Source organism: Lutra lutra, chromosome 12 (genome assembly GCF_902655055.1).
Source record: "Lutra lutra chromosome 12, mLutLut1.2, whole genome shotgun sequence".
Lineage (NCBI taxonomy): Eukaryota > Metazoa > Chordata > Mammalia > Carnivora > Mustelidae > Lutra > Lutra lutra.
Genome location: NC_062289.1, coordinates 57092260 through 57105429, shown reverse-complemented (window position 1 = coordinate 57105429; position 13170 = coordinate 57092260). Strand labels below are relative to the sequence as shown.

At 36.8% G+C, this 13170-nt stretch overlaps 1 protein-coding gene across 8 annotated transcripts in view; it reads right to left on the bottom strand.

Annotated features, from left to right (window-relative positions):
• Positions 1-1545: 1545 nt before the first annotated feature.
• ARHGAP28 (Rho GTPase activating protein 28) overlaps positions 1546-13170 on the bottom strand; it is a 249382-nt gene continuing 237757 nt past the window's right edge. For 5 of the 8 annotated variants that reach the window (XM_047697642.1, XM_047697643.1, XM_047697638.1 and 2 more), the window contains 2 exons: positions 7319-7383; positions 1546-5197 (listed from right to left, as the gene is read on the bottom strand). In XM_047697642.1, the coding sequence (XP_047553598.1) occupies positions 5103-5197; positions 7319-7383 (160 nt within the window). In that variant the 3' untranslated portion in view covers positions 1546-5102. Of the gene's footprint in view, positions 5198-5217; positions 6874-7318; positions 7384-13170 lie in introns of those variants that run through there. The other 3 variants (XM_047697646.1, XM_047697639.1, XM_047697640.1) reach the window with 3 other exon arrangements.

Sequence of the window (13170 nt, the reverse complement as noted above, 5' to 3'; positions counted from 1 at the left end):
AAAGCTTCCTTTCTCAACAGGGTTCCTTTGACACCTGTTGAAAATCAAATGACCATGTAAGTGAGCACCTCTTTCTGTGTTATTGATGTAGGTGTTGACCTTTACTCTGCAACGTCTTGTCTTAACAGCTGTAGCTTTAGAGTCAGTCTTGAAATCCCTCATTCTAATCCAACTTTGTTCTCTTTTTTGGGGTATTATTACTTCAGATGTTTTAGATTCTTTGCATTTCCATATAAATTTGATAATTAGTTTGCCAATTTGTACCTAAAAAGACTATTGGGTGTTATTATCGGGATTGCATCAAATCTATGGGTCTGTTTTGTAGAGAACTGACATCTTGCCAACACTCTTCTATTCATCTCTTCCCATGCAGAAAAGTGGCATATGTGTACATTTATTTTGCTATTCTCTAATTTCCACCAAAAATAGTTTTTAGCATACATGTTTTGAATATATTTTGATAAATGTTTTCACAACTATTTTGTTTTTTGATGCTATGGAAAATGGAAATTAAAACATTTACTTTCCAACTGTTTGCTGCTAATATAAAAAATACAATTAATTTGGATGCCTGGGTGGCTCAGTCAGTTAAGCATCTACCTTCAGCTAAGGTCATGATCCCAGGGTTGTGGGATTGAGCCACACATTGGGCTCCCTGTTCATTGGAGGGTCTGCTTCTCAACCTCTCCATCTGCCTGACACTCCCTCTGCTTGTGCTCTCTCTCTAATAAATACAAAATTAAAATTTACAATTAATTTTTATATAATCATCTTGTATACCATGACCTTGGTAAATTATTTTACTAGTCCTAATAGCTGAAGATACTCTAGTCTTTCCCACATACTCTTATCATTTACAAATAGAGGCTATTTTATTTCTTTTCTAATCTTTATGTCTTTTCTTTCTGGCCTTTTGCACAAGATACACAGTAAGATGTTGAATTTTTTTAAAAAAGACTATGAACTGGTATTGAATTTTGTCAAATGTTTTTTTCTGTATCTATTAAGAAAGTTTTTCTTTTAAAGACACATATTAAAAACTTGTCCCAAACGTCAACTCAAACAAATTTAGGAAATTGTTTGTTCAATCTATCCCTTACCCACAGCTGTCCATTACTATCATGCTATTTGGCTTTTATATAAGACCACAACCTGGTGGGTCAGTGACAGAGAGTGGGCTCAGACACATACCTTCTGACTTTAAAGCTCCCACTCTTACACCAGCATCATGGTGCCCTTAGACTAGCTTAAGTATCGTAAGAATTCTTGTGACAATGCTTTTAGTTTTTTTCTCTTTATTTTTATGGATAAAATGCAACATACATATTATACTTAACAATGAAAGTTGGGACAAAAGAATCAATACTAACTTTTGAGATGGGAGACAACATAAGACAACATTGGGATTTCTTGTGACATTAAATAATTTTCTAATCAGAGCACATTGTTTTAGAAAATACTCGGGAAAATGAAAGAAAAGATGTTTTTAAATTAAGGTGTGTGTATGTGGAAAACTATTTAAAATGTTTGAAAGAAACATTTTAATCCATGTCATATTATTTTTTATTAAATGACATATTGATGGAAAACAGTTGAAAATGCCTGTCAGAAACTAGGAGCTATTTAATCCCATAATATATATTCTTTTCAGGCATGTAAAACATTTGGGGAACCATTTGAAATATGCTCGAAAGAAAGAAGGGACATTTTAATCTCATGCTACTTTTCAGTCCAGTGCAGTATGGGGAAAGCAGTTGAAAAAATGCCCGAAAGAAGAGAGGACTATTAACTCCCACACTTGAAGACCTGCGCTGCAACATGGTGAGACACACATGACAATGACTACACGACAATGACTAAGGGACATGAATTCTCTCAGAGTATAACACAGGTCACAGGTACAGAGTATTTTTGGCTTTAAAGCTTGCACTAAAAAATATTTTACATCATTAAATGTATATTATTAAATGTATACTGAAAGCTAACTGAAGTGACTTAAATAAGATGACTCAAGGACAGTTTGTAACAAAAACTGTTAAAGTCCATTAATTTTTTCCCAAGAAAGACACGTGAGGTAGTTTATACTGTGTACACATTGTAACGAAATTAATATTCCAGTTTATTTGAAGATCTTACTGGCTCTAAGAATCATATCCCCCAATTACCTGGTTAACAAAGGGATCCTCTTTTGCAAAATGGAGAAAACAATGAGCCAGCTCTAGGGTTTTTTCTAAGTGTCACTAAAATGTTAACTTTCTCTAATACCTTGCTTGATATTATTCTCCTAACTGTACACCAAGAGCACTTGGGAGGAGGTGGGTGGGAAGCTAGTGAGAACTGAATCTAGGAGCCCAGGATCTGACTCTTGTTTGCATACGTACTACTCATTTTTACAGACTACCATAACTATTTTAAAATAACTTTTGATAAAGCAAAGATAGTTTCAATAATTATTTGACAGAAATTTTTAAATTGTAATTGTAGGGGTTTATTTATTCTTTAAGAATAAAATCAGTAAAAAGAACCTCTACTCATACAAAAATTAGTCTGTGTGTCTACTGAAATTCTCTAATCACTTAGTTTATCCTATGACTAAGAATAAAAGTTTTATTCAGAGATACTGGTATTGACATGGCCTTCCATATTACATAGTTATTTGAAAGTTGTCACACATACTTAAATACATTCAAGTGATTAATTTAAAGCTATTGGGTTAGCTAAGTCTTTAACATCTGACATCACACAAAAGTAAGATATTCAGAAACAGTTGTCTCCTGTCATCTGTCAGCCACTTATTTAAAAGTAATGATAAGTGGAGTAAATCTTAAAACCTTTGGAACTTATACACAGGTTCTAACATGTTTTCAGCCCAAACATGGGAAAATTCTCAAATAAAAAATTAGATCTGCAAATCTTTGATTAAAAAAGTCTTCTACAATAGAATTTAACTATATGAAACTATAGGAAACATGCTGAGAAAAATCAGTCCCTGTTTTCATGTATAAACAGAAGTATAAGATAGCTAATTTGAAGAATTTCTTCCGTGTGTGGGTATAAATTACTGCCATCTTATTCTCTGGAAGTTAGCAGCTGCATAAAATAAAATGTTTACTCCTATTGTTCTGCATTTCAAAAACAATAAAAGCATTTTTTTCAGACTCTTGAAATTCATTATGTAAACTAACATGCCATCAATTAGTGAAACATTGAAAAGTGATGAAATGTAGGAATATATAAAAACCTACACGACACATGTTTATCTTCTAATGGGTTTTCAGGCACAGGAAATAAAAATTCTCAAACAAATAAAATGAATGGATATTTGAGTTTTTTATAAAAATAAAAAAATCCTAATGGACAGAAACATAATTATCTACATGTTGAATATAAATAATGTTTTTAGAGATATCAAGGCATAATAATGCTGCATATAAAAGATTTCTTCTAGGGGTACCTAGGTGGCTCAGTCGGTTAAGCATCTGACACTTGATTTTGTTTGGCTCAGGTCTTGATCTCAGGATCGTGAGTTCAAGCCCAGGGTTGGGCTCCACCCAGGGTGTGGAGCCTACTTTAAAAAAAAAAAAAAAAAAGATTTCTTCTATATGTGGGCTTAAATTATTATATCGTGTTTTGAGAATTGGTAAGTAGGAACATTGGTAAAAACACTTTTTTACCAAAGCATTGGTAAAATGTTTTCTGTATTTATAACGTTACTGTTTGAACTGCAAAAGAGAGTCATTTGGACATTAAATCTCATTAAAATTATTATAAATTCAATGAAATCTCAATCTGTGGATTCTAATCCAAAGCATGCATGTAGGATAAATGAGACCTCTGTCCCCATTTCTAGCTAACCTTAGACCTATATCTGCAGTCTTAAGATGAAAGGCAGAGCTGTCTGACCCTTCAGCACATTGTGGATTTGCTCTCCATTAGATTGTGGAGAATTGTGTGTTCTCACCGACTGTAGGTCTGAAAAATGGCTCTGCAGGATCTTCATGGTAAGACAGTTTCCATCTTACCAAATACGCATCTGACTTTAAAGCCTGAGGCTAATCCACAGTGCTTGGCCAATCTATGAATGATGAACAGAAACAATTTGCTTTTATAGCATATAAAACCTGGATATAAGAGTATTTTTCAGTACTTTTGGATGAAGAGCAGTTGGATAAAGATAATTCTCTATTTTTAAATTGGGGCTACAGAAGTGACAATCTACAGTTGTAAAATATAAAAAAAATGATGTTTGATCAGGAAAGGAAATCTGTGCCTGGCACAGAGAAAGCTTTTCATTGAGCACCATAATCATGATGAAAAGATAGAGGTCTGTGACTAGTAACAACACAGAAGGTTATGAAAGCATAAGAACACCCTCTGTCAAACTAACCTTTGCTATGGGAACCTGTGCTCATAAGAGAACAAGCTTTAAAAATATAAATTTTCAATAACCCACAATAGAGAAATGTTTACTTGCACCAGAATGTGGATAGTCATAATACAGTACAACATATGTAACAATACAGTGTTCTTTCAACAGAAGTTCATCCTCCTCCAATTTGGGAGCAAGTCAAGGGCATGGATATTGGATGTATAACTTTGGAAACTAATTCCCTTTGAAAAGCAGATCTGAATTATTTTGCAGAGCAGAAATTATTGATACTTCTGGCATTCTTGTTCAAAAAGGTCAACATATATATAACGCAAGTAAAACAGACTCTTCCATGTCTGTGTTTCGTAGCATCTGCTACATAAAGAAGTATTTTTTATCTCTAGGTATAAGACGAAGTTCATTTCTGTTGTGAAGTCAAAGTACTAGAAATGATTATAGAGTTCCATATACTAGGTTGGCCTTTCCTCTGGAACAATCACAGTGTCTTTCCTTCACCATTATTAAGGAACCATAGGAGAAAGCCTCAGCTCAGTCAACCAGCTCCTCCTCCTCCACAGTTCATGTTGACAATGCTGGGAGATGCCACTTGGGCTGAGAAACACCAAGAGGGTTATTGAAACAACCATGTCAAAAACAGTCTTGTTATTTTCCCTACCAAATGTAGAATCTTCTTGGCATATAATACATGATAGGTGCCATCTTGGGGGTTATTTCAAAAACTTGGTTGGGGTTTAATCACCCACTCTGCTTGAGGATTTACATGATATATATCCAATATATAAGCATCTGGATCCAAGCAATGCTGCCCTAAAGGAAAGAGAAAATCAGAGAATGTTTTCGAGAGTGCACACTTCTATGTGTGCATGTGCGTGTGTGTGCTGGGAAGGTTCAAATAAGGCCAAGACAGTTCTCTCAGCCAAAGGTTAAGTAGATACATGTTCAAAGTTCTTTAGCAAAGCCAGTCTGCCTGCCTGCCTTATTCCTTCCCTTCTTTGTTTCCTTCTGACTGTGAAATACTTCAAATAAACCCCATGCCAAACTGTGGGAAAAAACAGATATACCAGCTATAGGCAAATTGTTCCCTAGACTCAGCACATAAATTAGGAAAATACAGCAATAACCTGTCTAAGGTATAAACTGGCCATTTATATAATAATGCATGTTCTCTAATGGTTTTACAGACAGTAACTTGACCAGGGCTAGAAAAGATTAAAATCACATTCACTTCAGGAATAGTCATTTTGTTTCTTTACTACAGATGCAATTCCCACAGACAGGAAATCTAGAAATGATGGCAACAAAAAGATCATTCCATGAAGCGAATACATTTGAAAATCTTTATGTACAGTGTGTTTGAAATGTATATCAAAGTCTCAAATGAAACCACCAATATCTGACTCCTTGCTTGATTCATTTATGAAATATTTCTTGGAAGTTATTATATGCCAGGCACTATTCCAGGGGCTAAGGGCTACAGAGAGGCATCAGATAGTGAAAAATATTTGCCCTGAGGGCAAATAAAGACAACAGCAAATAAGCAAGTATAATATAAAGTAAGTCTTGTGGTGATAAGAACATGAGAGAACAACAAAGCTGGGAAGGCACACCTAGAGAAGGTGAGATCCTGGAAGGTCTCTTTGAGAAGGTGACACAGTGACAAACACCTGTGAGAGGTGAGGGAGTGAGAAATGAATACTCAAAAGGAGAGCATTCTGGGAAAAAGTCAGAGTAAATGCAAAGGCTCGAGGCAAAATGTGCCTGGTGAATGGATCTGCAAAGCTGGTGCTGAGAGGAAGTCTGTATATAACTTGAGAGGCAACTGCCTGCGGGTGCATTTAAAGCAATGAGAAGGACTGAGCTCGCCAAGGAAGTTAGGTGTAGGTAGAAGAGTTCAGAGGCCTGACCCCACAGTTTTCCACATTGAAGGTTGAGAGGATGAGAAGTAGCAGGCAAAAGAGACTCAGGAGCTGCCAGTGAAGTGGGACAAAACAGAAGCTTAGGTTGTCCTTGAACCAGGTGAAGAACGTGTGTTTTCAAAGAAGGGAAAGATCAACTCCGGCAGTTATCAAGACAGAACGAATGACTGGATTTCACAACATAAGAGTTCTCTGGTGGCCTCAACAAGAGCAATTTTGGTGAAGTGTTGCGGGGTAATGCTTGACTGGAGTGGTTTCGAGAGAGAACAAGAGGAAGAAATTGGAGAACAGAAAATGGATTTGAGGAGTTCTTGCTGTAAAGCAGAACACTGGAATGGAAATAGGTTTGAGAGAGAGTTTTGTGAAGATGAATATTACAAAAAACGTTTATGTAGTTGGAAATGATGTAGTTGGGAGGGAAAAGCTGATGGTGCTCGGGAGAATGGGGGGCTGAAGCAAGGCCCCGAGTGGCAGGCGGGAACACAAAGTGAGGCACATGTGGAGGTGTTGGCCATCAGTGGGAGCTGGCGTGATTCATCCAGACTGGGCGGAGGGCAAGCAGATGACCTGAACAAAAGGGAAGGCAGGACACAGATGCAAGCAGAGGCAATTTCTATTGGATTCCTTTTTGTTCCCCCTCAGGGAAATAGGAAGAATTAACCTGAGCTGAGGATGAAACCAGGGAAGTTAAACAAGAAAGGTGTCACAGTGTCAACGTTCCATGATGTTCTCTGTTTTGCAGGGATCTCCAGGAAGCGACTTGCCAACTCTGAGGCACACTTAAAAGACCCCAAAGTCTGCTCTGTATCAATTAAAATATCCACATTTAAATTTTGAAAATATTTTAGAAAATTTATACAACTGTTCTCATATGAAATTAAAAATTCAGAAACTTACTGATGTTGAATTTATATTTAAGAAACTCATAAAATATGCTTTTACAATAATAGCATCATATTTCTTTTAGAGTAATCAGAAAATTTAGGAGTAAAAACCGTTAGAGAATGCTTACCTATATTTCCTCCAATTTCATATAACCGTTGGTTCTGAATCTTAAAGCATTCTGATGAACCATGACTGAAAAAAAAAAAAAAAAAGTAATGTAATTTAACCTTCTTCCATGATTTGAGGTAATTTTGTGCTTTAAATATCATGGCAACAATTCCTTCTGCCTTGAATGAAATATACTCACAAATCATTATTATGATCAAGGTTATGATAAATAATTCCATTTGTTTGACACGGCCAAGCATCCAAGGCACAGGGAGGGTGGGACTATTCCAAACCAAGATGAACACTGCTGTGCCCTACAGCAACCTTGAGCCCATTCTACCCACAACTGTCAGCTTCATTTAAGAGAGGACTGTTACAGACAGAGCAAGGCTGGTGAAGGAGCAGCTACATGTTTAATACTGCCTTTGTCATTGGTCACATTACTCTCAAAAGAAGTCAGATTTCATTTCTCTTCTTGCCAAAAATTGCATGGGATTCTCTCCTCTGTCTGTGCCATGTTTCTGAACTTGCCTAAAGCTTTTCAAACTACTTAATGTTGACTTCATTGCATATTTTTGCTCTATAGTGAAAGCAAGTCAGAGATAATAATTGTCCAATTTAATTTCTCTACCCCAGACTAGAATGCTGCGGTAGAAGAGTTGGCTGATCTTCATCCTACCTGAGCAATGACTTTCAGTTTTGTTACTTTCAAAAAGATTGACCTCAGCTCTTTGTGAGGAAGAAAGATGTGTGACCTATTTTCTTTAATTAAACATTTTTATTTGAGATCATTGTAGATTTGCTCATAGTTTTAAGAAACTGCACAGATAGGGGCGCCTGGGTGGCTCAGTGGGTTAAGCCGCTGCCTTCGGCTCAGGTCATGATCTCAGGGTCCTGGGATCGAGTCCCGCATCGGGCTCTCTGCTCAGCAAGAAGCCTGCTTCCCTCTCTCTCTCTCTCTGCCTGCCTCTCCGTCTACTTGTGATCTCTGTCAAATAAATAAATAAAATCTTAAAAAAAAAAAAAAAAAAAAAGAAACTGCACAGATAGATCCTATGTACCCTTTACTCAGTTTTCCCCAGTAGTAAAATCTTGCAAAGCTCTAGTGTGTTACCACAACCAGAATGTCAATATTGATTCAGTCAAGATGCAAAACATTTCCATCGCCACCAGTCCCCTCTTGTTTCCCTGTAATAAGCCACTCACCTCCCTCTTCATCCTCATTTCCTACCCTCATCCCTTATCCCTGGTAACCTCCACTCTATTCCACATTTTCTAGAAGTTTGTCATTTCAAAAATGTTAAATAAGTGGACACACAGAGTTTAGAACTTTTTGTATTGGCTTTTTTTTTTTCAATCACCATAAATTGGTGGAGATTCATCCAAGGTGTGATATTTTATTTGCTCAGTAGCCCACAATGGCATGGATGTGCCAGTTTGTTATTTACCCGTTGAAGAAAGTCTGGGTTTCTTTTCCAGATTTTACTATTATAAATGAAGTTGCTATAAGCATTTGCATACAGGTTTTTGTGTGAATATAATCTTCATTTCTTTGGGATATATGTCCATGGGGCACCTATCTGGTTCAGTCCATAGGGCATGTGACTTTTGAGGTTTGTTTTTGATCTTTTGAGTTGTGAGTTCAAGCCCCACATTGGCTGCAGGCATTATTTGAAAGAAAAAAAAACAAAACAAAAAACCAAAACCATGAGTGTGAAAACTGGGTCACATGGCTGTGGCATATTTAGTTTTATGGCATATTTAGTTTTATGAGAAACTGCCAAACAGTTTTACAGAAGGACTACAGCCACCACCAATGTATGAGTGATCCAAAGATCTCTGTGTCTTTGCCAGTATTTGGTGTCCTCACTATTATTTATTTTAGCCATTCTGAGATGTTTAATGATATCATTGTGGCTTTGCATTTCCCTAATCGTTAAAGATACTGAACATCTTTTCATGTGCAAATGTGTATCAGTATATACTCTCCAGTGATATACATTTTTATTTTTTATTTATTTTTTAAAGTTTTATTTATTTGACAGAGAGAGAGCATAGTAGCGAGGGTGGCAGGCAGAGGGAGAGAGAGAAGCAGGCTCCCTGCTGAGCAAGGGGACCAATGTGGGGCTCCATCCCAGGACCCTGGGATCATGACCCGAGCCGAAGGCAGATAACTAACTAACTGAGCCAGCCAGGCACTCCTTGCTCATCTTTAAATTAGGTTGTTTCTTTCTTATTTTTGAGTATTGAGTTTTCCTTTTATATTCTAGATACTAGTCATTTACTGGAAGTGAAGTTTGTAAGTATCTTTGTCTTTTCATCCTTTTCATTGAATCTTTCAGTATGTTTTCAATCTTGATGATGTCCAATTTATCAATTTTTACCTCTTATGGATCATGCTTTTTTTTTGTTAAGGTTTATTTATCTATTTTTGAGAGAGAAAGCATGGGGGAAGGGGTAGAGGGAAAGAATCTTAAGCAGACTCCCGGGTGAGCATGGAGCCCAGCATAGGGCTTGATCTCAGGACCCCAAGACCATGACCTGAGCTGAAATTAAGAGTTGGTCACTCAACTGACTGAACCACCCAGACACGCCTGGATCATGCTTTTGATGTCAACTTTGAGAACTCTTTACAAGCCTGACATCACAGAGTTTTTCTCCTTTGCTATTTTCTAAGAGTTTTATAGTTTTACATTTAAGTCTGTGATCCATTGTGGGTTTTTTGTCTATAGATGTTCAACTGCTAGAGCACCATTTATCATTTGTTAAAAAGGCTACCTTTCATCCACTGAATTGCTTTTGTACTTCTCGCCTGGGTGGCTCAGTTCATTAGCTCTCCAACTCCTGGTTTTGGCTCAGGTCATGATCTCAGGGTTGTGAGATCGAGCCCTGCGTCTGTCTCCATGATCAGCAGGGAGTCTGCTTGGGTTTCTTTCCCTCTCCCTCTGCCCCTCCCCTCTGTTCTCTCTAAAATAAATAAAATAAATCTTTAAAATTTTCAGTTATTAGAATAGTCAAATTCATAGAGACAGAAAGTAGAAGAGCAGTTACCAGTGGCCGGGGGAGAGGGGAATGAGGAGTTACTGTTTACTGGGGACAGAGTCTGAGTATGCAATGATAAAATCTTTCTGGAGATGGATGGTGGTAATGATTATACAATAATGTGAATGTACTTAATACCAGTGAACTGTAAATTTAAAATGAACTTTGTTATGGGCAGTTTTTTCCTCTCCTACAATCAATCTATCTTTCCTTCTTTTTTCTTTCTTTCACTCTCTTTCTCTCTCTTTCTCCCTCCCTCCCTCCCTTTTTTCTTTCTTCTTTTTTATCCTCCCTCCCTCCCTTTCTTTCTTCTTTCTCCTTCTCCCTTCCTCCTTTTCCTTTTCTCCTTCCTCCCTTCCCTTCCTTCCTTTTCTTTTCTGTTTTTGTCTTATTGCAGTGGCTTAATCTTCTAATAGTATTTGAATAAAAGTAGTGTTCTTGATCTAGTGTTCAATCTTTCATCGTTAAATATAATATTAGCTGTAGATTTTTGTAGATGGTCTTTATCAAGTTGAGGAAGTTCTTCCCTTTTCCTAGTTAACTGAGGGGTTTTATCATGAATGGGTATTGGATTTTGTCAAATGTTTCTTCTGTATCATTTAACATGATCATATGATTTTTCTCCAATCCAATGGTGGATTCTACATTAATTTCTAAATATTGAGCCAAACTTGCATACCTGAAATGAATCCCACTTGGTCACTGTAATTCCTTTAATATATGCTGGATTAGTTTTGCTGATGTTTTGTTGAGGACTTTTGTCTCTAAGTTCATGAGAGATATTAGTCTTCAGTGTTTGTTTATTGTCTTTCGTATCTGGTCAATACTAATTTCATAAAATGAGTTAGGTAGTGTCCATTCCTCTTCTACTTTCTGGTAAAAGAATGTGGTAAATTGGTGTTCATTTTTTAAACATTTGCTAGAATTCTCCAGTGAAACCATCTAGACTTGAAGATTTCTTTTTTGGAAAATTTTAAAGATTCAATTCCTTTAAAGGCTACAAAACTATGTCATCTTTGTTGTCTTTTGGTAACTTGTGGTTTTTGAGGATCTGGTCCATTTCTTCTAAATTTGTGATTTTGAGTATATAGTCTGCTCACAATATTTCATTATCCTTTTAAGAAGGGGAGAAAATACAGAGAAACACAAAGAGGATGTAAAGATGGAGAGACTGAAGTGATACGTCTATAAACCATAGAATGCCAAAGATGACGTCAACCACTAGAAGCTAGGAGAGAGGAATGGGAGAGCTTCTCCCTCCCAGCTTCCAGAAGGAACAAACCCTGCTGACACATTTCTTTCAGATTTCTGGCCTCCTGAACTGAGAGAATACATTTCTGTTGCTTTAAGCCACCTAGTTTGAGGTAATTTGTTATGGAAATACTGGGAAACTAATATATAGTCATATCTCATCAGGCTCCTGTTTCTCACACTTGCCTTGTTTTTTGATGTCTTTGAGGAGGACTCATCAGGTATTTTGCAGAATGTTTCCAAACTGGGATTTGTCTGATGTTTTTCTTGCAGTTGTCAGAGGAGTTATGTGTTCTTGGGAGGAAAGCGACAGAAGGGCCATTTTCATCTTTTTTTTTTTTTTTTTTTTTTAAATCAGGGTTACATACTATCAGTGTGACTTTATCATTGTTGATGTTAACCTTAGTCACCTGCGGAGGTCAGATTTCATAACTACGAAGTTATTCTTTTTCTCTCTTTACATACTACAGTCTTTGGAGAGAAGTCTCTATGCAGACAATAAAGAATGCTGAGCCTCAACCCTTTTAAAATATAATTGTCTCGGGTGCCTGGGTGGCTCAGTAGGTTGAGTGTCCAACTCCTGATTTCAGCTCACATCGTGTTCTTGGGGTCTTGGGATGAAGCCCTGCTTCTTGCTCCTCACTGAGCAGGGAGTCTGCTTGAGATTCACGCTCTACCTCTCCTTCTGTCCCTACCCTCTCCCCTGCCCTCGCTTTCATATATAAATAAAACTCCTAAAATAAATAAATAAGTAAGGTCTTAAATCTGTCCTCAGCATACACTGAGCACCATATCCAGTGGTGCAAGTTTTGCTTCAACCATCAAATATGATTTAAGAAATGCATAAGGAGTAGGATAATCTATTACAGTTACTATTTTTTACCCATTCTGATGTTCTCCTTTCCTTCCTGATGTTTCAAGTCTTTGTTATCATTTTATTTCTATTTAGAGAACTTCCTTTATCCACTTTTTATGGGTAAATTTGCTAGAAACAAAATCCTTTAGTTTTGCCTCACCCAAGAATGTCTTTGTTTCCCCTTCATTCTGAAAGATATTTTTTTGGAGGACATAGAATTCAAGGTTGTCAGTTCCTTTCTTTCAGTAGTTGGAAAGATGCTATGCCATTTCCATCTGGCCTCCAGAGTTTCAAATGAAAAAGGAGAAACCTGCAGTAATTAGAATTGGTGTTCCCTATAAGAAAGGCATTGCTTCTCTCTGGATGATGTCAAGGTTTCTTTCTTTGTCTTTAATTTTTACAAGTTTGATTATGTTGTTTTGGAAGGGATTTCTTTGGTTTGTCCTGTTTGGGTTCACTTAGTTTCTTGAGTATATAGGTTTATACCTTTTGCTAATTTGGAAAGTTTTCAGTCATTATTTACTTACAAATACTTTCTTTAGTTCTTGTTTTCTCTACTTTTGGTACTGCAGTGATCAAATGTTAGCTCTTTTGTTACCGTCCATGGATCCCTGAAGCTCTATTCACTTTTTTGGGTCTGTCTGCTCCTGTTGTTCAGAATAAATAATGCTACTGATATTCCTCAAGTTTATGGATTATATTCTCTGTCATCTCCACTCTAC